The sequence below is a fragment of the Penicillium coprophilum genome (assembly GCF_028826855.1).
Source record: "Penicillium coprophilum strain IBT 35676 chromosome Unknown utg000004l_segment0_segment0, whole genome shotgun sequence".
Taxonomy (NCBI): domain Eukaryota; kingdom Fungi; phylum Ascomycota; class Eurotiomycetes; order Eurotiales; family Aspergillaceae; genus Penicillium; species Penicillium coprophilum.
This window is the reverse complement of record NW_026622723.1, coordinates 3,091,846-3,116,642: the sequence shown is the minus strand read 5'-3', so window position 1 is coordinate 3,116,642 and position 24,797 is coordinate 3,091,846. Positions and strand designations below refer to the sequence as shown.

General features: G+C 49.5%; 9 protein-coding genes across 9 annotated transcripts; 6 read left to right on the top strand and 3 right to left on the bottom strand.

The window, feature by feature from the left end:
- Positions 1-844: 844 nt before the first annotated feature.
- N7500_005612 (uncharacterized protein) lies at positions 845-2,796 on the top strand (the record flags this gene model as incomplete). The annotated part of the gene is made up of 3 exons (XM_056676756.1): positions 845-1,270; positions 1,337-1,610; positions 1,676-2,796. 3 exons carry the CDS (start codon positions 845-847, stop codon positions 2,794-2,796), a joined length of 1,821 nt encoding a protein of 606 aa, XP_056531756.1.
- An 814-nt stretch (positions 2,797-3,610) lies between these two features.
- On the top strand, positions 3,611-4,621 carry N7500_005611 (mitochondrial 54S ribosomal protein uL15m; the record flags this gene model as incomplete). The annotated part of the gene is made up of 2 exons (XM_056676755.1): positions 3,611-3,927; positions 4,006-4,621. 2 exons carry the CDS (start codon positions 3,611-3,613, stop codon positions 4,619-4,621), a joined length of 933 nt encoding a protein of 310 aa, XP_056531755.1.
- A 1,064-nt stretch (positions 4,622-5,685) lies between these two features.
- N7500_005610 (serine/threonine-protein kinase) lies at positions 5,686-7,665 on the bottom strand (the record flags this gene model as incomplete). Its single annotated transcript, XM_056676754.1, has 1 exon — positions 5,686-7,665. The coding sequence occupies one exon, from the start codon at positions 7,663-7,665 to the stop codon at positions 5,686-5,688; it is 1,980 nt and encodes a 659-aa protein (XP_056531754.1).
- Positions 7,666-8,787: 1,122 nt separating this feature from the next.
- Positions 8,788-11,262, top strand: N7500_005609 (SH3 domain-containing protein; the record flags this gene model as incomplete). The annotated part of the gene is made up of 5 exons (XM_056676753.1): positions 8,788-8,815; positions 8,882-9,217; positions 9,273-9,866; positions 9,924-10,084; positions 10,141-11,262. 5 exons carry the CDS (start codon positions 8,788-8,790, stop codon positions 11,260-11,262), a joined length of 2,241 nt encoding a protein of 746 aa, XP_056531753.1.
- A 672-nt stretch (positions 11,263-11,934) lies between these two features.
- Positions 11,935-12,866, top strand: N7500_005608 (uncharacterized protein; the record flags this gene model as incomplete). The annotated part of the gene is made up of 3 exons (XM_056676752.1): positions 11,935-12,293; positions 12,349-12,668; positions 12,772-12,866. 3 exons carry the CDS (start codon positions 11,935-11,937, stop codon positions 12,864-12,866), a joined length of 774 nt encoding a protein of 257 aa, XP_056531752.1.
- Positions 12,867-14,734: 1,868 nt separating this feature from the next.
- On the top strand, positions 14,735-16,021 carry N7500_005607 (PQ-loop repeat-containing protein; the record flags this gene model as incomplete). Its single annotated transcript, XM_056676751.1, has 1 exon — positions 14,735-16,021. The coding sequence occupies one exon, from the start codon at positions 14,735-14,737 to the stop codon at positions 16,019-16,021; it is 1,287 nt and encodes a 428-aa protein (XP_056531751.1).
- A 401-nt stretch (positions 16,022-16,422) lies between these two features.
- Positions 16,423-17,138, bottom strand: N7500_005606 (uncharacterized protein; the record flags this gene model as incomplete). The annotated part of the gene is made up of 3 exons (XM_056676750.1): positions 16,423-16,538; positions 16,602-16,694; positions 16,820-17,138. The coding sequence occupies 3 exons, from the start codon at positions 17,136-17,138 to the stop codon at positions 16,423-16,425; spliced, it is 528 nt and encodes a 175-aa protein (XP_056531750.1).
- A 2,666-nt stretch (positions 17,139-19,804) lies between these two features.
- N7500_005605 (uncharacterized protein) lies at positions 19,805-21,230 on the top strand (the record flags this gene model as incomplete). Its single annotated transcript, XM_056676749.1, has 2 exons — positions 19,805-20,332; positions 20,394-21,230. The coding sequence occupies 2 exons, from the start codon at positions 19,805-19,807 to the stop codon at positions 21,228-21,230; spliced, it is 1,365 nt and encodes a 454-aa protein (XP_056531749.1).
- A 1,655-nt stretch (positions 21,231-22,885) lies between these two features.
- Positions 22,886-24,701, bottom strand: N7500_005604 (acid phosphatase DET1; the record flags this gene model as incomplete). Its single annotated transcript, XM_056676748.1, has 2 exons — positions 22,886-24,622; positions 24,687-24,701. 2 exons carry the CDS (start codon positions 24,699-24,701, stop codon positions 22,886-22,888), a joined length of 1,752 nt encoding a protein of 583 aa, XP_056531748.1.
- Positions 24,702-24,797: the final 96 nt, after the last annotated feature.

Sequence of the window (24,797 nt, the reverse complement as noted above, 5' to 3'; positions counted from 1 at the left end):
ACGCTAAACCCGACTTATTATTGGATCTGATATGGGTCTCAGGATTGAACTCCCTATTTCATTTGATTTCAACTTGATTTGGGTTTTACTCGTTTTAGTTTTTGATAGGTTTTTTTTTTGGTAAATTTAATTTCATCTTTTTTGCTTTCACTAGTTCTACGCTCTTTTAACTGCAAATGTGAGGCTGGGATCAGGTAAACATTCTGTGACCTACCCTTTTTAGTTGCATCCACTTGACCCCGTGGCTCTGACATCAACCGGTATTTCCAATATTGTGTTATATACGGAGTACACATACACACATAAAAAATATATTTTTTTTCCAAATCTAGATTGACCAAACCCGGAACCCAAACGAGCCCAGAAAGGAGGATCAACCTGGACCTGCGTCCGGGTCAAACTCTGTGTATGGCCATCGCTTTCTCCGGATGGGGTCTGTGGACTTGGTTAAGAGATGATGCCTTGACAATTTATTTTATTTGATTTTCCTTTTTATTTTTTTTTCTTAGTGGAGTAGCCGGATCTCTCTGGTTTATCGCTTTCCTTATATGGGCCTATCGTGGTTACTCTATATACATCATTCAGACTCCCTGTGAAAGGTCTATATTCACTTTTCCCTCACCTTTTTGAACGTCTACCCTTTCCTCCTTGATTGCATTCCAATTGGGCAGGACCCCAACACTAACTCTCTATTGCTTGGCTCTGTCTTCACCTTTTAATAGAGAACATGGGTCACTGAAACTCCTCGGTTCTCTCCGCCGACCACCTTTATTTGCTTTGATTAAAAAAAGAAGAAATAAAACTCCATGTGTCAACCTCTCTGTTCATCAATCATACTTTCCCTATGTCTTCCACTGTGGACTTCCATTCTTCTTTTTCGACCCTGGGAGTTCCAACCATCGACTTGACTGAGGATCACCCGTTGAAGGCCCTGGAGAGCCAACTCTCGGGATCCTCTCGGACTGTTCCCATTCGGAACGGTCTACCTACCCCTCCTCACGATATGACCGGTATCACCTACAATGCCATGCCACCTATCGCATATGGGGGGAAACCGAACGGGGTGCCCTCTCATATCTACGGTCATTCCCGTCCCCATGATTCCGTTTCCTCGTCCATGGCCATGAAACCGCAAAGCCACACCGCGGCCAAAGAACCCGCCTCGGAACCAACTGCTCAGAAGAAGCCAACGGGTACAACTGGATCGCAACTCCGCATTCCTTCATCCATCAACAACAGCAAGGGCAGTCTGGCCGAGTTTGCAGCTCAGGTGAGAATCCCCGGGTCTACAGATGTGATCGTGTGGCATGAGCTAACTTCTTTGTTTTATGTATAGATGACTTGCCTATTCTGGTTTGAAAAGACCTCGAAATTGCAAGCCATCGAAGACCGCCAACCTCAAGTTCCTTCGCTGGTCCCCGAGGCCGTACCCACTGTCGGATTTCAGAAATGGGTTGCCACGATTCTCTCCACGACGCAGGTCAGCCAGAACGTCATCCTACTGGCTCTCCTATTTATCTACCGCCTGAAGAAGTTCAACTCCGGCGTCAAGGGCAAGAAAGGCAGTGAGTTCCGGTTAATGACGGTTGCGTTGATGCTCGGCAATAAATGTGAGTGTTCTTATCGGACTCACCGCCCAGGAATTGATTGGACAAAGTGGCTGACTCATCTCCAGACCTCGACGATAACACCTACACCAATAAGACGTGGGCTGAAGTATCAGGCATTGCGGTGCACGAAATTCACATAATGGAGGTCGAATTTTTGAGCAACATTCGCTACGATCTTTTCTCCTCTGAGGCTGAGTGGGACCAGTGGCACACCAAGTTGGGGCTCTTTGGAGACTACTTCAACCAGGCCTCGATGCTATCTGTCGAGCCTGCCGCCATGCTCCGTGTTTCGCCTCCCCGTATGCAATCACAGTCGCCATCGTCCAAGTTGCCATCTCCTGGCACCGATATCTTCCGATCTCAGCCGCAGCCCAATTGGTATATGCCACCGAACGCGTTGCCATACTCGCTGCCGCCACAACAGCCGCAACGCATGGCTGGCGAGGCTGCGATGGGAGGCTCTCGGAAACGAAGTCGCGATGAGAACGATGAGCTTCACCCGACCAAGCGGGCTGTACTCTCTGCCACCACATCTGCTCCTTCGATGACAGCCCCGGTCACTGCCATGAATGCGATGCCCACCCTGCCACCCGTCTTGACCCCCACTTCTGCCCCGGTGGCACCCATGAACGTTTCTCGTCTCCCACCACCTCACCATCCGCCTTCCCTTCCAACTTCCTATCCCGCGCCTCAGACCCTCCCTCCTACGGCACCATCCCACCTTCCAGCTATTATGCCTCCGATCTACAATCGGCCAGCGAACTGGCAGCAGATGCCTCCTCTCTCTGTTCCCCCGATGCAATCTAGCATGTACAACACTCCTTCACTGCCAGAACTGGGCCGGCACCACCAGAGCCCATTCGGCGTATCTTCTGCCACTGTCTCACCGGCTGGTTCAACCTATTCTGTCCACACCCCGCAGACACACCTCTCTCCTTCGTTCTTCCTCGCCAACCGCAACTCGCCTTACCGGCCAGTGCGGTCCGTCAATACGTTGCTGATTCCACCTCCGCCAAGCTCCCTACAGCAGCAGCGCAATGTTCCGTTTGACCATATGCACTACCAGCCACTTGGAAAGGGTAATACCTCTCGCAAGACCGGCCTGCTGCCTTACATCCAGCCTGACGCGTGGAACCAAGCTCCTTACCTGCACCCTATCTATCCACCCACCGGTTACTCTGGTTGAAGCATTCTTTACGCCTGTTTTTACCACTCTCATCTGCTGAGTTTATGACTTCACCGCGCCACGACCTGTCTCACGAGAAAAAAAAAACCATCTCATTCGCTGTACACTTTTTATTCCCTTCTCTTGCTTGTCTTCCTTTTCCGACTGCACAGACTTCCTCCATTTCACGATTGTATCTTGCATATTTTCGGCGCTCCATTTAGAGGGAAATCGCTCTTACGCCCCTTCCCCCAAACCCGCAGACGATTACCTCGGGGATGGCATCTGTGGCGTCGTTCTTGACTTTAATCTCGCCCATCTTCGTCGAAAGTGCCCGAGTGCACATCGGCAGTGTACTGCTCCTACCGCATTTTGCATACATACGGCGTTTCCATCTTTAGCAGACTTAGCTTTATCTCTGCAGCATATCAATCTAGATTTACCAACTGGTATTTTTTTTCGCTTGAAACCTCGAAATGTCCTCGTATATCATTACCTAGTATTGTACTGAATGGAGCTATGTATCACATAGCCAAGGGTTTGGCATCTTGAGTTAAAGATGTACAGTCATTTACCCAACTGTCTGAATTCACACCAATAAAGATACCCAAAAATGTAACGAAGAGCACATACCTAATGTATGCACCAAAATAGCTAATATCCTATTAAAAGAAACATGAAGAACGAGCCCTCCGTGCTCAGGTCGACGTCTGGGACTGTAGTTAGGGCCATCCCGGAGTCGGATTAAACATAACCCGCTCCGACAGAGATCTCGAAACTCACCATCAAACCCGCGAATCTAACATCAGCGGATCCGTAACCACAATCACCCACCATGTCTCCCCGGCTGATGGGGCTGCCCACGCAGCTGGCACAATTTTCCGCCCGGTCATTCCAACAGGCCTCCCCACTCGCCTTCCTCCTCCCACAATCCCAGCAAACCCGCAATGCTTCCATCCTAGCCTCCCTCTCCGACAACCCGACTGCCTACCACAAGCGCATCCGTCGAGGCCGCGGTCCCGCTTCAGGAAAGGGTAAGACCTCCGGTCGTGGTCACAAGGGTCAAAACCAGCACGGCAAAGTCCCAGCAGGCTTCAATGGTGGCCAGACCAAGGATATCATCGTGCACGGCGAGCGCGGCGGCGTCAACATGTAAATCCATTCCCCCTTGTCAGAAAACCCCCCGATCCCCAAAGCACATCTCTAATCAATCCTCCTTCTCGGATCCAGCTTTTCCGTCGACATGGCAACCGTCAACCTCGACCGTCTCCAATACTGGATCGACCAAGGCCGCATCAACCCCAACCTCCCGATCACAATGAAAGAGCTCTACAAGAGCGGGTGCATCAGCCGACCCATCGATGGCCTCAAGATCCTCGGTGATGGCGCCGAGACCCTGAAACAACCAATCCACGTCGTTGCCTCGCGCGTCTCCTCCTCCGCCATCACCGCTATCGAAGGCGCCGGCGGCTCAGTGACTACCCGCTACTACACCCGGCCGTCCATCCGCCGCATCCTGGACGGCGAGACACACAGCTTCCTGTCTGCCGCGTGGGCGCGCGCTAGTGGCTCCGAGCAGCTCTACAAACTCGCCAAGGTTCGCCCTACGGCGGGATGGATGAAGTGGAGTACTGTGGTCAATACCCATCAAAAGAAGTTCCGGTTGCCGGATCCGACGAAGCGTAAAGATATTGAGTATTATCGTGATCCTGCTCATCGGGGATACCTTTCGCATCTGCTTAAGCCGCTTGAGGGACCTAGTTTGTTCTTCCGCTCTCCCGAGGAGAGAAAGTCTACTGCGGGTGTTAAGAAGGAGAAGGTACTGCCTGAGAATAGGCTTTGGTAGATTTGAGAGGGGGAGAACCCCATATTTGATCTTGATTTGTGTGTTCGGCATTGTTTTTCTATGGCTGGTTCAGACTGGTCTGCTGTATATGTATAAATATGTTCTGTTGGATATGTTAGGCTTTGCAATTAGATGCTTCTTGGCCTTTTTTTTGTCTTTTCTATTCTCTCAAAAGTCTTTTGATTCTGTAGAATGCTCCATACACATTTGAGGTTTACGCATTTACTGAATACCTCCCTGGTTATACATTGAATAGCAACTTGTTTGTTTATGCTTTGTACTTGAAGGTTTCTACTGTCCGAAAAGCCCCGCAACGGCGTCAAGGACGAAGGCCGCATAAGCAGCCAACTAGATATAGTGACTTACAGCCCCGAGGATGAGATAGCTTAATCAATGTATTTTGTACCGACCGTACTATAAACAGGCCAGTCATCCGGACATCTCACCAAATTGAGTAGAGAAGACAAACCAAGCTCAGTAAAAACGGATCAAAGATCTGCACATATAGAAGTACACCTGTAAAAGTAATTGACCAAGCGAGGTTGACCAAAAAAGCCGAAGTGACGAATGTCCCATGCAACATCCGATCAAATGGCAATAAAAAAAAATTCAACGCTTCGCCTGCTATAACAGTAAATCATAATCGTCCGTCTCATGATGCCCAAGCCTGTGCCAGAACCAAACCCAACCTAAAAACAAAACCAAAAAATTTCAAATATCATGAATGCGCTGCGAGGGGGATATTGAGGACATATTGGGAGAACACACACAAAAAAGTAAAAAAACAGGCACACGCTGCCATTCTCGAGCCAAGCAAAGAAAAAAAAAAAGAAAAAAAAAAAAAGAGGAATAAATTGGAATAAAGCAAAACGGAGGGGTATCATAGTGATTTCAAAGGGCCCTAAGAGCATCGGCGCTTGTTAAACCTTCAGCGCCGAAAAAGAGAGCCATCACATGGTAACAAATTTGACGTTAAAGCGTTGGAATGCCTTGAGACCCCAAGCGTAAGGGTAGGTAGGATATGTGATTGTTGATCACCGAATGGAAGGAAAGACGAGCAAAGCTCATAGTCTCCACACAGTATCGGGTGAGGGCTCAGCTGACTCATGAACCTCTCGTAGCCAGGACGAATCTAGAACATCGCGGATAGCCCAGCGCTTGTTGGGGTCCATTTCAAGACACCCGCGGATCAAGTCGAGGGCGTGCTGGCGATCTTGGCGAAGGTGGCTATCCGTAGAGTCACCACATACGGCATCATGATCCCAGGTGCCGCTGAGAATATTTGCTTGAATGCGAGGAGCGAAAGAGTCTTGGAAAGGTCGCGAGCCGACTATGACGGTATAGACAATTACCCCAAAAGCCCACATGTCGACCGAAGGATGCACAACACCACCTACTGATTGAAGCAGTTCGGGAGATGCGTATTCCAGACTACCTGCGACACTGGTACTGGATCCTGCAGGGCCCATTTGCTGAGGCGGTGGACGATCAGCGGCATCCTCGTAGGGCTCGGGAGAGTCGCCACCGTTATCAATGGAAATCCATTCTGCCATTCCGAAATCACACAGTACCAATGTCGAAGATGTCTTGCCATCAGCAGACTCAATAGGATCCAGCAAGCAGTTCTCTAGCTTGATATCTCGGTGAACCACGCGGGCATCTTCGTGCAGGTAACGGATTGCACAGGCTAATTGGTACGCATATTTCTTTGCTAATTGTGCATCTAGACCGGTCCGATTTTGGCGGACTAGGTCGAAGAGAGTGCCCCCAATTGCAAGTTTGGTGAAGCAAAACGTGGCGTAATCTGTTTCATACACAGCATCGAGTGTCAATACATGCGGGTGGCTAAGGTACCGCCATACTCGCACTTCGTGGTCGAACTCGGCTTGGACTTCGTCGTTTTCGTGCTCACTTCGCCCTGTAATCTGCTTTTTCACAATCTTCACAGCAAGTCTTTTGGTTTCGCCATGCTTTTCAGCTTTATAGGCTTCTTTCACCGCACTGAACCCCCCAAACCCGATTTGCTTTCCGAGAACATAGTCGTCTCCAACCATCTGGCCTTCGTCATCAGGCTGGGGAGCAGGCTCTTCAACCGTGTTCCACATGGAAAGAAACATGCTGGCGGGCGACTTGCCGCTCGAGTTAGTCGACCGCCGAGAACCATGGCGAGTGGAGTTCCGAAGACTGCTGCTACGATCGACAGTAGAACTGCGCTTGCTTCCGAAAGGAGTTGCGATCCCTCCAGACCAAGAGCTGCAGCGGTCTTCGGGCGATGCAAATGATTGAATTGGCGATGATGCACAAAATGGCGAGAGCAACGTGTGGCTAGAGTCATCAGGAGGGGTTCGTACCTCGTCCGTGACCGGAGATACCGTCGACTGCGATGTCAGGGACGTTGGACGATCGAGCTCTGAGCCCGCGGTCAAGCCACTCTCATATCTCGCAAAGGGCCGGGCTCGAGATTCCCCGGTCGGGAAACTCCGATCCAGAGATCGTTTGGGACTCCAGTTCGGGGACTCGTGGTTCGGTTCGACATGATCATCATCTTGTGAAAGAGCATTCCGCAATCCTGAGCTACGAGACTCAAATTTCTGCGGTGGACGGTTCTTCGCATCTCCCATCGACAGTGGCTCTTCAAGTGGAATTTTGTTACCAGAGTCCACAGAGACGTTCGGGTTGAAAGAGATCGAGGGTCGACGAGTGTGCAGATAGCTGTCGAGAGGGGATCCCTGCACATCATCGGGCTTGTGCGGGAAGTTGTCGGCATCGTCTACGTGATGCTGCTCACCGGGGCGCGGGACGGATATGGGAGGGGTCGCTGAGTGTAGATCACTTAACAAACTGCGGTCTTCATCAGTATCGTGGCGACGCGCATAATCATAAGCTTGATTGGTGTGATCGCTCTCGATACCATCGCCCACTGTTGTCGCCTTCCTCCCAGCGTTTTCATTCGCCCATTTTGGCTTGTCCCGCTCATGGAACTGCGTTTCAATCCTTAAGCCTGCCAATCCACTTGCCAATCCGGCCCTCTCGCTATGTGCCATGCCCTAACGAAGAGCACGAGACCGAAATTGTCGTATAGTCAGCCCGTTATCGGCTTGCAGTAGGGTTATATAACCCTCTGCTTGGCCTTTTGGTATGCTTCTCGATGGTTGGAGATGATGATGATTGTGGGGTGATAGTGTCAAAAGTGGGGTACAGAGCGTTTCGATATATTGGTGATTTCAATGAAGTCGTAATTGAGGAGGAGGTTTTAAAAGTTGAATCAGAAATAAGAAAAAAATCCAGATGAGACACAGTGGGTACAAACAAAGGTGGTAAGGGAGTGATTGAAAGTGAGGTATACGTCAAGTAGTTCAGTCCTGAGAGGGGAGAAAAAGACCGGGGAAACCCGGAGGATAACGATAATTGAAAGTCACCTGACTTAAGGACAACCCTGGCCCTAATTTCCCTTCATGGCCAGGTATACAGCAGGAAATAGGGGCATCTTGGGTATTTATTACTTTGATTGTTCTCCACAGTCTGATGTACAGTCTTCATAAAGTGCCAACACAGACATTATCTATACTCAACTGTCTTGAGCAAATCTCCTAATCTATCGATAATGGCATAGTAGACATACAAAGGCCAATATCTCATCGAAGCTCTGACCAGTCGGCCATTATTACGTGACCACACATGGGCTCAGGGGTCAAGCCATAGTTTTAACCGCGCGCAAGGGGCGCTTGTTTGAGAATACCTCCTTTTGGCTTTTGGAGATGTGAAAGGAGTTATCATTCAGACTTGAAGTCGCCTCCACAGACACCGCTTTGTTCCTTCTTTTCTCTTCTCTTTTTCTCCTTGTCGCTCTGGCAGTAATTTCTTTCTTCTTGTGCTGACCTCCGTGCTGGACCGAAGTGCAGACCAGCCCCCACCATTCTCATTCAAGGCACTGTCTCTCATTCAGACCAATTTACCAAGTGCTTGCGACCCCCAGTCGACTTTTTTTTTTTTTGCTGTCTATCTTTCGTATATTACTTGTCTACATGAAATTTGGAGCTTTGCGCATTGCTTTTGTCCCGCGCTTGTCTCCTAACTTCCACATTTCTGAGTCGCTAGTCACTCCTTGCGCTCGCGACTTGTCTCAATCCCATTGCTCTTGATACCACACTCATTCACACTGCAACATGACTAGGCCTCAGATTATCCGAGCTGGTAGGTCAAATGCTTCTGCGCGGGGCCAATTGCTTCGAAGTTGAAGGTGTTGACCGCCATCTCTAGATACCTTGGACCTTCAAGATCACGATGCCCCTTCCGCCAAAGACCACACCAAACAACCTGAACACCCAGAGCCTCTAGGGAGCGGCCGGCCTGCTCCCCATCAAGAACTTTCTATTCGTCATGCCGAACAAGATTCGCAAGCGGAGTTAAAGGGCGGTCCGGACAAGATACACGAGTTCCGCGGTGACAAGGAGGTATATCGAGAACCAGATGATGAGGAAGATGAGAATGAAGGTCACTACGGCCATGAAGACGGCGATCTGGCAGACGGCGAAAGCGATGATATGATGGACGATGACATGGACAAAATCTCCAGTTCGCCATCTATTGATGATGGTACGGATTCTCGGGGACTATAGGATCTAATGGAGCGTTAGCTGATGTTATACAGAGGACATTGATTTTGAGTTTGTATATGCGCTTCACAACTTTGTCGCAACGGTTGATGGGCAAGCAAATGCCGCAAAGGGTGATACTATGGTTCTTCTCGATGACAGCAACAGCTACTGGTGGCTTGTGCGCGTCGTAAAGGATGGCAGTATTGGTTACCTACCTGCGGAACACATCGAAACACCAACAGAAAGGCTTGCCAGATTGAATAAACACAGAAACGTGGATCTGTCTGCGACCATGTTGGGCGATAATAACGAAAAGTCGAAGAATCCTTTGAAAAAAGCCATGCGCCGCCGGAATGCGAAGACTGTTAACTTCGGGGCTCCGACGTATATCGACGCCTCCGACGTCGATTACTCAACAGACGATGATTCCGAGCACGGCGACTTCTTCAACGACGACGAGACTCTGGATGGGGAAGAAGAAGATGTGCAAGAACAAGCCCAAGATATTGTTGTGGAACCTCTTAGGCCCAAAGCCCAGAAAGAACACCCCGCAGAGCATGCTGATGCCAACGGTGGGGAGAGACAAGATCCGCAGCGTTCAAGTTCTGATCGACGTCCGTCTAGTGAAGAGTTCTTTGAGGCCGAAGGTAAATACACTCAACTCAACTGCTCTCGGATCGAATGTGGAACTCACTCTCACAAAGTAGAACCTACTGTCAGTAGATCCAGAAATGGCACTGTACGCAACACCGATTCCTTTTTCAAAGACGATACTGCCGAGCCCAAGAAGATTTCTCTCACGCCAAATCTTTTGCGCGATATTCGCGACGAAAACAGCACAAGTACCTTGGCTGAGTGGAAGGAGGTATGTTTGCCATAGTGGGCTTACCCAAAGAATAGTTGGCTGACGTTTCGGTGAAGCCTACTCGTGGAAGCTTTGAATCCATCGAAAAGGGCTCTAACTCACAGGAAAAGACCAAGGAGAAAGAGGAGAAAAAGCGAAAAGACAAGAAACCCGGGATGCTCAGCGGGTTATTCAAGCGTAAAAAGAGCAAAGATGACGTTGACGACCTAGAGAGGTCTCCTGCAGAGTCGGCATTCCGCACATCACCCCAGCCCAAGACCTCGATGGAGTCTATCTCATCAAAGTCATTGTCCCCCGAACAACAGCGGCCCTCTAAGCCCCAGAAATCCTTGAACAATAAGCTACACAAGCAGCCCCCAGGAATCATGAAAGTTGATCCAGTCCTTGACCCTGCGATGGCCGAGTTCACGAGGGGCAACGTGGCCATTAATCAGGACCAGGGTAACAGGAGCATTCGACAGGTGCCACTGCAAGAAGAAAGAGAAAGCAGCTACGAAGACTGTGACATTGTTTTACAATCGCCTATTAGTCAATCGAGTCCTTCCAAGGACCCCTTTGCTACTCCGCTCGAGTCCATGGACCCCCTGGAGTCGCCTGTTGATCGACCATCCAGTGAAGCCCAATGGAGAGGACCCAATGATCCAGGCCGAACAACGGCTGGACCGGTGTCCGTTACATCTCCACCCCAGAAATTCGTCCCTACGTTGGGTGCTAGAGATGAGTCAGAGTCTCCCGTCAATATTTCTCCCGTGGAGGCTTATTCTCCCATGAGCGCACGCGGCTCAACAAATAATGCTTCTTCTCGAGAAGTGCGCTCTATCTCGCCACCGTCTCCGCCATCATCACCCGGGCAGGACGCTAATTACCCCAAGGGTAGCACGGCTGCTACTGCCTCACTAGACACCCTTTCTGTGGACACCCCGACGTGGAGCGATGCCAGTCTACGATCATACATGGACGAAGAAAATGACATTCGTGACTTATTTATTATTGTTCATGACAAATCAAATGTACCTCCCGCTGGACCTGATCACCCCATCACCGGCCGTCTGTTCAAGGAGGAAAGCAAGAGACTCAAGGAGATGAACAATCAGCTTGACGACATGCTTGTCAACTGGATGGCACAGCGTACTAACAGTTCGACCTCGACTCGTGGCATCCAGAGTCCACCTGTATAAATCAGGTGTGTATGAATCTCTTGGAACCAAAACCATGCGTTGATAGATGGTCCGCCTTGCACGGCGATGAAGGCCGAGATGTTTAAAAATGTGCTGGGCGCATCCTTTTTGGCCGACCCTTATTCTTTCTTTTCACCTCAACTTTCTTTTATTTCCATATTGTGTCTTGATTTCAGTTTGGCGCGAATCTTGCTCTTTATATTTCCATCGCCTCACATACGGAGAGCGATGTGAGAGCGATGTGACCCTGAACGTTCAACGGCCAGCTCTATTCACCATGCTTTCCATCTTTTTCTTCGATTTTCACCGGAATACCCCGACTCATCCGTGTTCAGTTTTGTTTCTTTCATATCTTGTCATTCAAGGCCAAACTGGCGTATATCTCAATACAACATCAGTTGCCAAGCATATTTTCCTGGGAAAATAAAGAAATATTCCAACGTAAGAAGGCGTACCCCTCCACTGTATGCAGGTAAGCAGATGATCAATATCTGATTGGAGAGAAGGAGCATTCCGAAGATCCTGCGGAAGATCGAAAGTCGTGCGGGCAGGTCAGCCGCACCATGTATACACAGAGCCCCCCGAACTCATCTGTCAGACATACATAAACCCTTTTCCTGTTTCCCGTCCCTGGTGCGACAACATTTTCCTTGACGCATTCGTCGCATCACCATGGCAGACCCATACGTTTACAGCTCACACTCAACGCCTACGCCCAGCGGGGTTGCCTACTATCCCCCAGAAGATCAGTCTCGGTACCCGGCCTATGGCCATCAACAGCCATATGGAAACCAAGAATATCATAACCCTGGACCGGACCAATACAACCATGTACCAGAGTCTTACCAGGCCATCCAAAGCCCAAACCAAACCTACGCTCCTCAGCAGAGCTCATACCACCTCGTGCCCGAGCCATATGGATCTACGGAGAGAAGCCATACGCCCACAGGGCAGCCAGACTACCTTGGGCCAGTGAATCCAACAGGAAATGAACATGCGCAAGACAGAATCCCGGAGAACGCAGGATACTAGTAAGTGGGCAATACGTACCCAGCTGGGAGAACCGACACTGACAGTGAGCTCTAGCAATAATCATCCAGCCGGTCAACCAGGGTACACACCCTCCGAAAGCCCCCATCGCCCCGCTGTGTATGAATCTGAACCAGACGATTCACGGCACAGTGGCATGGCTGAACAGCGTTCCGATACAGACACGGACACTGACCGCGGTATGGACCGCGGGCTTGGAGGTTCGCTTGCTGGTGGCGTGGCGGGCTATTACCTCGGCCATAAGAAAGAGCATGGCTTACTGGGCGCGATTGGTGGTGCTCTACTAGGAAATTTCCTGGAGGACAAAGTGAAGGATTCCAAGAATGATGACGATAGTGACAATGAGCATGGGCACGGTCACAGTGATCATCATCACCGTCGCCGTCGCCGCCATCATCACCACCACGGCCATCGGAGCCATTCAGGGCACTCTGGGCACTCTGGGCACAGTAGTTATAGTGGTCATAGCGGGCACTCTCATGGTCGGCACTCTCATAGTTCTCATCATAGCCACTCGAGGCACCGCGATGAGGAGGACTACTGAGTGGAACTAGATTTCGGGTGGTGTTTTTTTGCCTACGGTTTCCTTTGTCTCTTTTCTTTCTTTTCTTTGAACGTGCTGCAATTCTAGCCTTATGGCATGGAATATGGGTTAATGTACTTTCTTATGCTCCAGACTTGGTATCGGTTGAGAGACAGCCTTCTTGTCTAGATGTATTTGTCTTTGTTCATATTTTTGGCTCCTAGAAGTCTCTGGTTGATGAGCACGCTGTATTCTCTCCCATGCAGACTCCATTTCAACATGTGCGACATGGATCCAGGCCTTCCTGGTAGTTGATTATCTTTGACCGAATTTGATGATCCTACGTCATGAGAAAATTCATCTTCAATGCTGATTTGCAAACGAACTACCCAGGTGATCCATCCATGTCCCCGTCCTCCAGGGCTCCTGGGCTGGTGGTCATGACCTCGTATGCCATCTTGTGTCACCGGTCAGCTGGAGAAAGTAAGAGATTCAATTTACGCTCACTTGGATTAGGTATCTTATGTCCAGGAGGTACTTCAAATTGGCGCCATAACCTCGAGTGTGACATAGTTCCCCCGTCTAGTCTCGTTCACGTCAGCCTCTTTCTCCGTCCCTTTCAATGCTGGTATTGCTCTCTTCTTTTTCGACTGGTGTTATTTCTTCCAGTGAAAACAGCTATGGGTATGTCGGAGAGCCTATGTCACTCATATTCATCCAATCCACCTGAGGTGCGAAGATACGACTAGTTCCCGGGCCTACTTACGCGAATACACCTTTTTTCTATTTGTTCCCTGTTTGGCGCAGAGTTACTGAGTGCCCTCAATGGACGTAGTAAATCGGGCCGTTATGAAGGACGGCGGGCAATTAATCCTCAAGGCCAGTTGCGGCCAACCTGGGCCTTGGTTACATCGCAAGCAAGTATTCAGTTTGCTAGGCCCTCCATCATGCTGGGGTAGCAGAAGTATGGGCAGCCTCAAGGAAATCCGTACACTGATGTAGTTCGTTCTCTTGGACAGGATTAAGAACTTTACCGGACCCCGTAGGAGGACCGGTTGCGAGGATTCGTCAACAAAGCAGGTGGTACGAAATGTCAAACCCCCGAGGCAATGCTGTGAGTTTTGGTTTATCGCGCTCATGCTATGCCTTGATAGTACTATTAAAGTGGACTTCTCTCTCTACACAGAACTTGGCCAGGGTGGGAGGGGTTGACATGAGAAATAGATACGTACCTAATGTTTACTATGCCGGCTTAGCACTAGACATTCCTCCTACGTCATAACCACTGATTAATTATAGACTATGGTGTGTATAGATCAACTTATTATATTGAACCTCCTCTTTCTTCTACTGTTAATTCTCATGTTCATTCTGGAATCTGGCCCGTGAATGCTCATATGATATGGGCTTCAGATGTGTCATTTTGACTTCAAAGCTATGAAGATTGAGATATTCTGTGCATGAAACACTTGACTTATTACGATAGCCGATGGCCTCATACAACATAATGTCGGGTGTCACCTAAATGCAGCACCCTGCATTTCCAAGCTGGGAAGCTCGAAGCCCTGATACGCCCATTTATGCTTATCGCATGACTCATCCGATCTGCCTGAGATGAACTCGATAAGGCGATTCAGCTCTCGTGACACTTCTGAATGACTTGAGGGCTGTTTTCTCTTCTTGCTTCTGTTCACTTACTCTGTCCTTATTTCCCTGTCCATGATAACTCTATTAGCTCAATAGACTTAGAGTACACATCATCTCTCACCTTGTTTACATTGGATTCGCTTATCGCCCTTACCCCATACTTTGATGCCCCTACACCGGGAGTCACCACCCGAGGCTCTACTAAGCCATATTTACTGTCGAAACTGTTGAAGACCCCTCCTTCAATATACCATGTCTCCTCCGTTATTACAATACTTCCTTTCTGGGTCCCTTCCTGATCACTGTGAACCGACCTCGCCCTTCCTGACCGCTGTCTCCTCCCATCTCCACATCTGCATCCCCACTGCTCTCGCGGCGATCTCTTCCGTTCTCGGGACCCTCAGCATTGTCTCATGGCTCTTTGCACAATTACCCCAGATTTACAAGAACTTCCAAGTGCAATCGACATCAGGCTTATCCATATTCTTCTTGATAATCTGGTGTCTAGGTGATGCGAGCAACCTCGTTGGAGCGTTATACACCCGACAAGCAGGGTGGCAGGTGGTAATTGCCAGTTATTACGTCTTCGTTGATATCACTCTGGTCTTCCAATTCTTCTGGTACACCCATTACAAAGCTCGCCGAAATGATTCATATAGCAACCTGTCACACTCGCATGGCGCGGCTCCTCGGGACATCATTGAAGGGGTACCTCCTCCAGGCCATGAATCGGACCATCAGACCCCAGCTCCCGTAAACATGGACAAGAAGCGCTCCGAGGCCAAAGATGTGGGTGTACAGGCTGGCTCAGTACTCAACTCAGCCCATGGACAAACAGCCTCATCCTCAAACGAGAAATTGAGCTCCTCGCGTCGATCCGTGAGGATGAGCAGCAGCGCGCAGAGTCCTCCATTCGCACTACCCCGGACGATGCTCGTGGCATCACTCCTCTGTGCCGTACTCGCCAACGCTGCTCCCACCGATAAGCCTCATCCACCCATCTCTGAGGTACCGCGGGAGGCCATCGTTGAGATCATCGGCCGCGTCTTCTCCTGGATGTCAACAATTCTGTATCTCGGCTCGCGCCCTCCACAGCTATACAAGAATTACAAGCGCAAAAGCACCGAAGGTCTCTCCCCACTGCTCTTCATGGCTGCATTTTGTGGAAATCTGTTCTATTCCAGCTCGTTGCTCACCAACCCGAACGCTTGGTCCGACTTTTCTCCATACGGCGGCGGCGGGTGGGCCGATAACCACGGTAACGACCGCTTAGAGTGGATCGGACGTGCCACCCCGTTCTTCCTGGGTTCCTTTGGTGTCTTGGGACTGGATGGATTCATGGGCGTTCAGTTCCTCATGTATGGCGACGGTCCAGAGCACGAAGATGATGAGAGTTTCATCAGCGGTGATGGAGATGATCCAAAGCGCGGTCGTGGTCGCTGGAGACGTGTTCGCGGCTGGATGCGTGGTTGGATCCCCTCTTCGCCTCGGAGGGAATCAGGGGGGCTTCGGGCCCGCAAGAGGGACAGGCTCTTTTAGGTGCAGAGCGCGGCCGATACGGCACAGTCTGATCGAGGCTGTTTATATACAACTCTCTTCGTTTGTTTTCTGCCCTCGCCTCTTGCGCAGGGCAGGTATGATGTATATGATATGATGACTTCAAAGCTTTATTTTTCTCTCTTAGCATCTATTTTCCTGTTTTTTGTCATTTGTATGAATTGTGTGTGATTAAGTACATCACGCGTTCGCCTTCATTCGCTCTCTACCCGACTTGTGTCTTCTCGGCGTCTTCGGGACTGGACAGCATATATAAGGACTCAGTCTATACTCCGAGATCTCGGCCCACCGGCCTCAAGCAGCATCTCGGTCTCTATCAAGGCATCAACGGGCTCGTCTATTGCTACCAGCGGTCTGCTCGCTTCTTCTACCTCCTCAGTTGGTCATGCCAGCTCCGAGAAATTGATCGCTTCATCACACATCTCCTCAAACTCGCCAAGTAGCACCGCATGTGCTGTGACCTTGACAATCACAATCATCGAAACTGAATACCCCGCCTCTAGCCGTGCCAGTACGTCAGATATGACAACCTCTATGTTTTAACCACCCGCATTGCGACTACCACAGCCTGTTTCTCGACTGTCGATGACTGCCCAGCCACCGACAAGACGGCTCATACTATAACCGAGGCCATCGTCGTCTCGAGTATCACCCTCTGCCCTGTTAGAGACACAACGACCGCTACTTCGGTCCTTAACAACATCACCGTGGACACTAGGGTACCTAGCTCTAGCTCAGACGTCTCGACTGGTATCAATGCCGGTCACTCCTCCAGCCTACCCGGCATCAAAGGCACACGCATCTGCTCAGCCACGATCAAGTCTTCGCCCGTCGCAGCCTCCTCTTCTACTGCCAGCAGCAGCACATCAAATACATCCCCCGCGTTCAACGGTGCTTTGTCTTTCACTGTTTCCGGCGCTGCGTCTGCCCTTGGTGCCAGTGCGGCTCTCGCACTCTTCCTTTCGAGTATATGTCTATTTCCTTGGGTATCTTGGATACGGATGATGGATTTGAGCATTCGTTCTCCGAAGTAGAGTACAGGTTCATAATGAACATACATCCAGTAACGCTTCGTATCTGCCTTCCCGTAGAAGCTCATTTCAGCTTTCGAAGTCCCCAAAAAGACATGGAAAATCCGTCGCTGTACTTGACATAGCCCCATTCAATAGAAATCTTGCTTTTCTTATTCCATACTCTCACTGTCTGACTTTGTCCTTGTTGAGACATATTTGGAATTTTTGCAGACTAATGACACCCCTCTGCTTCTGCAGACTAATGTATATGCGCCTGTCTAATTGGTTGCCTCTCAACATCTTTTCATTGGCGGGCTTGCCACAGCCCATGTAGAGGCAGTGTGCTGAGTAGTGAAGCCTTCCAGCCTCTGAGATTTGTTTTCTCTGTCTCTCTGATCCAGGCATGACCTAGGCGCCTGACGTAATTGCGTAAAGGCTCACCTGGACATAACAGCATACTCAATCGTACTCGCAGACCGATCACCTATATCTCAGCTACATATGATATCGGCAAGAGAGCAACCCAAAACAAAGATAGCGAGAAACAAGAAATCATAGACCACGATCATGACTCATGCTATAGTTTTCCGATGGTTGTTCAGGCGAATCTTATATATATCCGGAGTACGTGTGTCTTATTCGCCTCCCCCTCAAATAAAAAGGAGGGGTGCTTTGCCCGAGTTTTCCCTTGCTTTACGGGGATTTAGGGAGGGGAACTCCAGTTTTGCAGTTTTCGTGGTCTTCGAATCATATGGTGCAGCTAGGAAATACGGAGATGTTTCAGAGAAAAAAAACCTGCCGAAAGTAGCCGGTCGGGCATCGTTGGTCCTATCCGGGGGGGTTTTGTTTTATTTCTTCTATTTTGCCTTTTCTGTAGAATTAGATCTTTATTGTATAGACTCGAACCATCACATTGGTAGTGCAAGGAATGTAGGCAGGTACTAAGATGTAGAGGTTGTGGTACCAAAGAATCGGAACATCGAAAATGGAGCATGGCAAGGCACGAGGTCCGAGGGACTTTGTTTTTTTTTAAGAATTTATTATGCACGGGCTTTGGGGGCCTTTTGAGTATTTAAGTATTAAAAGATTAATTTCTGAACTCTTAGACAAATAAGTCCAATATATGCGGGACTTTCTTTTTTGGCTCGATGTATGCGCCTTTTAAGCAGGTAGACACCTATATGTTATATATAGAGGGGGCTGTCAGTACAGATAAATACCTATCAAGGCAGTGTCTTTGCCTCTAGTACTCTGTATGTGTATGGAGTACTGGCTCTGCAGCATGACGCTACTGCAGGGATCAACATCCAGGTCCTTCGAGGGCGGATTTGTCTACGGTGAGTCAAAGCGGTCTCTACGTGGCCAGTTGAATGTTTGACATGTCAGAGCCAGAGAGAAAGGAGAGAATACAGAATACGGAGTACTTTGTACATATATTTTAAGATGTACTTTCAGATGCCTATTGCCCTTGGTTGTACGGGGTAATGGGCGCGTGTGATATGAAGTAAATGACCCGATAGCTGTAAGGTCTATAATGCCTAAACTTTGCAGGCTATTACATATTTGGACGATACAGAAAGAGACCGAGCATTGTAGCCTATGTACGTAGGGGGGTAGACTGAGTAACGGAAGGAATGCCAGGTAATTACAGATAGAAGTACGGAGTAGACTAGGAAATTTTCAGAGTCTATGAATAATATCGAAAAAGCCAATACACACGCAGTCAGAACCAGTGAGAACCAGTGAGAAAACCAGTGACACGGGCGTTGCATCACCGGATTTGCCTTGGGGGTCTAGGGCCTTTGGTATGGATGTTACAATACCATTTTGAGCACGTTCCAAACTGGGCTTGGATTTGAAAAAAAAAAAAAAAAAAAAAAGGGAAAAGGAAAAGGAGAAGTAGCAGTAAAGAAAATGACCTGAGAATTGGATATAATAGTAAATTCACATATCAGTCTTCAGTCTACAACATATGTATCTACCTAGGTACTCCGTACAGAGTAGAATCATCTCAAACACATATACGTAACACCTTTTTTTTAAATTTAGAATTTCCATATGTGGGCCTCCCTGTATACCAAATACTTGTAAAATTACCGGGGCAACCCAACGGCCTTTTCCCACACAACGCCCCCTATACACTTTTCTTCTCTTCATCCTTCTTCTCAACCTCTTTTTTTTCTCATCAATCTCCTGTGTCAACGAGCTTTTCACTAAGTGTCGTTGATCACCTCATCCTGTGAGGTTTGCGTCTACGTGTGGGAAAACTTTTTTTTTCCTTCCACTCTTCGTTCTCCGAGCGCGTTCAGTTCATCCTGCTACGTAGGCTCTTCCACTTCGCTTCGACCTGGTTATTCGCCTCTCAAGCACCGTGAATTGACTGGACTGTGATCGTATCACCTTCACTCCAAGCGAGGACTGTGCCTTCACCGTTCATCACGTTCCTTCCAACTCTCAGTCCCCTGTCACTTATCCCTTGGATCATTGAACGAACCTCGATGTCATTCAACTAGAGACTGCCCCTAGGAATACGACAGAGCGATCGGCTCGCCGAGCACCGCTCTTCTCTCCCTCCCCCCAGAATCAGGATCTGGCGGAGTAGACGGTTCGTATCCTCGTTTCTTCAAGTCTTGTCTCGGTCCATCTGGCTTTTGCCTACCCCGGAGGCCTTGTATACTAATTACCCCCTTTGCCTGGTAACAGAATACGTCTAGCTCCCCGTCCTGAACTGGCAACCTCCCCTCCCCTCAAGATGCCGTCCTTCTTCGTCCCAGGCCACCATGGCCTGCCTACGCCTCCCCATGTCAACGGTGGTCGTATGGAAGACCCATCATTCTACCCGGTTGGTCATGCAGGATTTCCTCCTCGCTACCACCAAAGCGGCAATGAGTTCATCGAACAGTACTCGCAGTCTCTGTGCTACGCCAAACCTACTTCGATGAATCACCACCAGTCCGCCCACCCGATGAGCACTGCTCGCGATCATCACATGATGAACCAGCAGCCCATGTTCAACCCCATGGTTGGCACTGGATTGCCCTCAATCCGCAGCAACGTCCAACTTCCGCCCATGGACGCTACGATCCCGCCTCAATATCGCCGACAAGAAGCCCCAATGCAACACCAGCCCGAACAGCCCCGCAAGGAGGAGAAAACTACTGGAGGTGTCGCAGCTCACCTGGATTATGAGATGGATCGCATGTCCGACTTTGTGGCAGAGATGGCTCAGGGAATGTATGATTTGTTCGAGACCAACATCACCATTGCAGATATTGACCTCGTGCGAAGCATCTACCCAGGATCTTCGGTTCCCCCCCCAGTTTCGGAAATACGTCTTTCAGATTTTGTCCTCGACACGCCTCCCGAGTTCGACCATTCTGCTCGGTCTCTTTTATCTCGCCAGCCGTGTGCGCCTGTTGTCAGCCCAACGCGCCTTCGCCAAGACAGACAGTAGCCAGGTCTATCGTATGTTGACTGTGGCCCTTCTGTTGGGCAGCAAGTTCCTTGATGACAACACCTTCCAGAACAAATCCTGGGCCGAAGTTAGCAACATTCCCGTTGCTGAGTTGAACCACATGGAATTGGAATGGCTCTTTGCCTTCGACTGGAAGATTCACGACCGCATCTACGACAAGCAGGATGGTTTCGCCTCGTGGCGCGCGCACTGGGATACATGGCGGGTCAAGGCAACAGCTCGGGCCCAGGAGACTCGCCAGACCCTGGCGCCTCTGGAGACCAACGTGGTCCGTGGCCAGGGTGTCACCAAGCCCCTTATGTCCCCCGAAGGCCCCATCCCGCCGCAGTACCAGCGCAGTTCACAAATTGAGAACTCCTGGCTCAACCCGACCGCGTCCGAATACTCGCCTCCCTCTGCCCTTTCTAGCGGCCCCACCACCCCCGATTATTACTCGGTTGGCCCCTGGGGATACGCTAACCCGCCTCCGCCTCCGCCCTACTCGCGAGGCTGGAACGCACCCTCACAGTATATGGCTCACCCCGCACCTCGATCCCAGCCCCCATCCTATCATCACACTCCGGCGTATGGCTTGCCATTCGCACAGAGTCTCTGGACGGGTCATGGTTCATCTTGTGGCTGCACCTACTGTGCCAAGCATCTCGAGCACTACATGTGCAACAATGCATTCCCCGCGATGCAGCAGCCGATGATCGCAGCCTAGTTGACGATTCTTGGCATGTTCTGTCCACCACCTTGGATGGACCAGACGGTGTCATCGGCTCAAGACTATGAGTCTTGCTGCCTGTCTTAAATTTCTTACTGCAACTCTAGACTTCTTTCAACGTTTGTTTGGGCGACTCGCATGGGATTTATTTCGATACCGTTTCCTCTGCTTGAATTGCTTCCAACCTTGGCACCTTTCGACCTTTTGTTTCCTTTAGCTTTCACCTGCTTCTGAGCAATTGGCCTACCGCGTCTCCAAAAAAAGTACTTTTGTTCTGCGTCCGCTGGTTCTCGTTTGGCAAAGCGAAAAAAAAACAAAAAATGGAAAAAAATGAGGAAAAACACTCCCACAACGGACATTGGCATGCTCCCGGCAAGCCCGCGGTGCAAGATCTCGACTCAACCGGTTATACTGGCATCACTTTGATTTCATCAAGGCTTACAGTCTCACCGTCGGGTCTTACATCTTTCCACACGTTGCCGGGGCCGCAGTCACGACTATCACGAATCCCCAAAATCTGACTTCTTTGTTTATTACCCACGACTTTGGTTTATGTCCTTGGTCCTTTTGTTTTATGCTCGGCATTTGTGTCTCGGTGATTACCCATAGAGTGCTTTCTTTCTTCTTTTTACTTTCATTTCATCTCGGTACATTATTCCTATTCGCCACGCTACATGCAGTGCCTGATGTTAATCTTGTTTTCACTTCTCATCTCATCTTTCAATTGTCCATTCACTTTTTTTTTTTTTTTTTTTTTCCCCCCCCCTCTCGATTCCTTCGACTTGTTCTTATTTTTCTCTGACGAGCCTTCTCCAATCAATAAGATCAACAATTCCAGGACTCCTGACCAACCAATCTAGGTTGGGTGTATTCAATCACTCCTACGTCTCTCACTTGTGGCAGATGGCAAACAATTGATCTTGAATCCCATTCTCCTCGTGACATCTTCGCATGGGTATCGGTGCCTTCAATGCATCTTCTATCTGATCTCATTCTGAGAGTCCGGTCAGTCCTCGCGATTGACATCTATGTAGTCTATCTGATTTGTCTTCTCTTTTGGCTTGCTTCGATATATGTGCCCTTTGCCATTCGGCGCTGCCGCCAAGCCAGGGCCGTCGCATTTTCTGTCTCCATTGGTCCTGCGCTAGCCTGGCTTTGAGTCCGTGGCTGTGGCTGTTGATAAGCAAATTTGTTGAAGATATCTTATCTAATTAGCGACAAACTAGGTATTGTCTTTGTCCGGGCTACAAATCTTTGGTGTTCTCTCGTAGGGCTTGTGTCAATATCTCCATCGGATTCCCTGTTTAAGTAGTGAGTCTTTGCCTTTGTCCGCTTGTATACGCTATATCGACATCCGGGGCTGTGTGAGGATCCCCCTTTGGATCTTGTTTAGGTGTGGTTTAATAATGAACCAAGGGCGAGATCTTCTCGTAATCTTTTTGATGGAATTGAGTCTAGCCTAACACTAAAAAAAGCTGCCAGGCTGAAAGAAAATATAGGTAAAAATGAAGTTATACTAGTGGGTAATCAAAATTCATCCAGACAGTCGTTGCGGGTCGTAAGGGTAGATATAGAGATGCAAACAAAAACTTGTGAAGGAGGCAGACGTATAAAGTAGTCTAGGCATCAGCAAAAATATAACCGGAACAGAATCAATAGACGCTCCCTTGAATGCTCTGATCATGCTTTTGACGCTCCTCTAAGGATAATTCCTCGATGTGGAGATGAGATGGGGAATCCGTTGATGAACTTTCTGATCTTTGCACCTGTGATTCTGAGTGGTTGGACGACTCGTCTCCATCGCCTAGGATATTGGCCATGGCCACTGGGTGCTCAGATTGGTCGGTGGAAGAAGAGACATGGTGATGATGATAGTGGTGATGGTGGTGGTGTAGGCGAATTTTCTTCAATTTTTCAGTGGGATTGCCGCTCATCTCGTCATCGCCATCATCTTCGAGCTCCTGAGAGGGAAGTGGCCGTTGGCTTTTCTCGCTGGACGGGAATTCGAAGTGCTGCTGGTTCGCTTGAGACAAAGTGCCGGTGGCGAGGTTGGAGGAGGTTGATGCAGCGTGACGGTGGTGATCGTGATAATCGCCTTCGTCGTCGGATGGGGCAAGGCTATTTGCTCCACTCATGGAGCCTCCACCGTCACGGCCGCCGAGGTGGAGGAGGGCGTATTTTAGGTGCGCCGATGCTGAAGATGTAGCTGTTGGTTGGTGGGGGAGTTGGTCTTCGCTTTTTCGGTTCAATCCGTGGAAGTTCGGCCGTTTTGGATGCAATGGATTCACATTTGGCCGGGCTTCTGAGCTAGAATCGTGTTGCTTCGTGGTGTTTCCGTTTTCATCGTCGGAAACTGTGTGGTGTGGGTTGGAGACATGTCGAGCGTCGGATTTGCGGCTGGGATCATTCTGTACCACACTCTCTTCTGAGGATGATATCACCTCGTCGATGGATATAGATTTTTGAAGTTTGGAGCCAAAACTACCTGCATGGTCATCCGCATGCTTTGCTTGAGCATAAGCATGTTCGTGACGCATGGAATTCAATAGATTTGCTCGCAAAGATTGTTTTCCATCCACAGTCATGCCGTGAGTGCAGCCGTCGGGACAGCCACCCCACTTGCGCCGAATTGGGATATGGTCTGTGAGGCCGACATGACCAGCAGAAGGAGTGGGCGCGGGGACCTGCTCTTTGGATGCATTTTCACGATCTCGATCTTTTCGAAGATCTGACCAGGTACGAAGCTTGTTCTGTAGTGTGTATTTTCCATTCTCTGGGTTGTGGGTCAAGATCAGGAACTCGCAATGATTGATGTTGCGAAGGTCCTCAAAGTATTCCACGCTCCAGTGATACCATTTCATGAGGAATACTCTTGCCATGAGGCCGTGCGTAACAAGGACACAGACATTTGCAAAGTCGTCCTCGCCGAACTGGCGCCAGAGGGACTCATTAAACCCACTCACTCGGTCATAGGCATCTGCTGCAGATTCGCCATTGGGAATCCGGTAGAAGAAATGACCATAGTCTGCCCGCTCCATCCACATGCGCTCCATCTCTGTGGAACATGGCTGGAAGTTACCAAAATCTTGTTCTCGCAGCCTGGGTTCTTCATAAACTTTGATAGTGTGTCTGGGGAAAGGTGAAGGAGAGGGTGTATCGGAGGTTAGGGATTCAATAATTCCCTCGGTAGTCTCTCTTGTCCGCCGATACGGGGAGGTAAAGAAGTGAAGTTTATCGTCGGGTTGGAGGAGGTCACGTAGTCGACGGCCTGCCTCTTGGGCTTGTCGATGTCCTTCAGCAGTGAGCTTCACACGGTGGTCTGGAATAGTTTGGTGGATATCGCGGTTTTTGTTGCCTTCTGACTGTGCATGGCGCACTAGAATGATCATCTATCAGTAGGAAAAGGGTCAGTATAAGTTAACACATCCCAATATCTCGAAAATCGAGACTCACCCGTGGCTTCCCCATGGTGGAAGGGTCATGGGGAATGTAATGGGTTGCGAATGCGGGGGAGGGGCTAGTATGATGATTCTATTTGCAGCATGAAGGATGAGGTGAAGACCA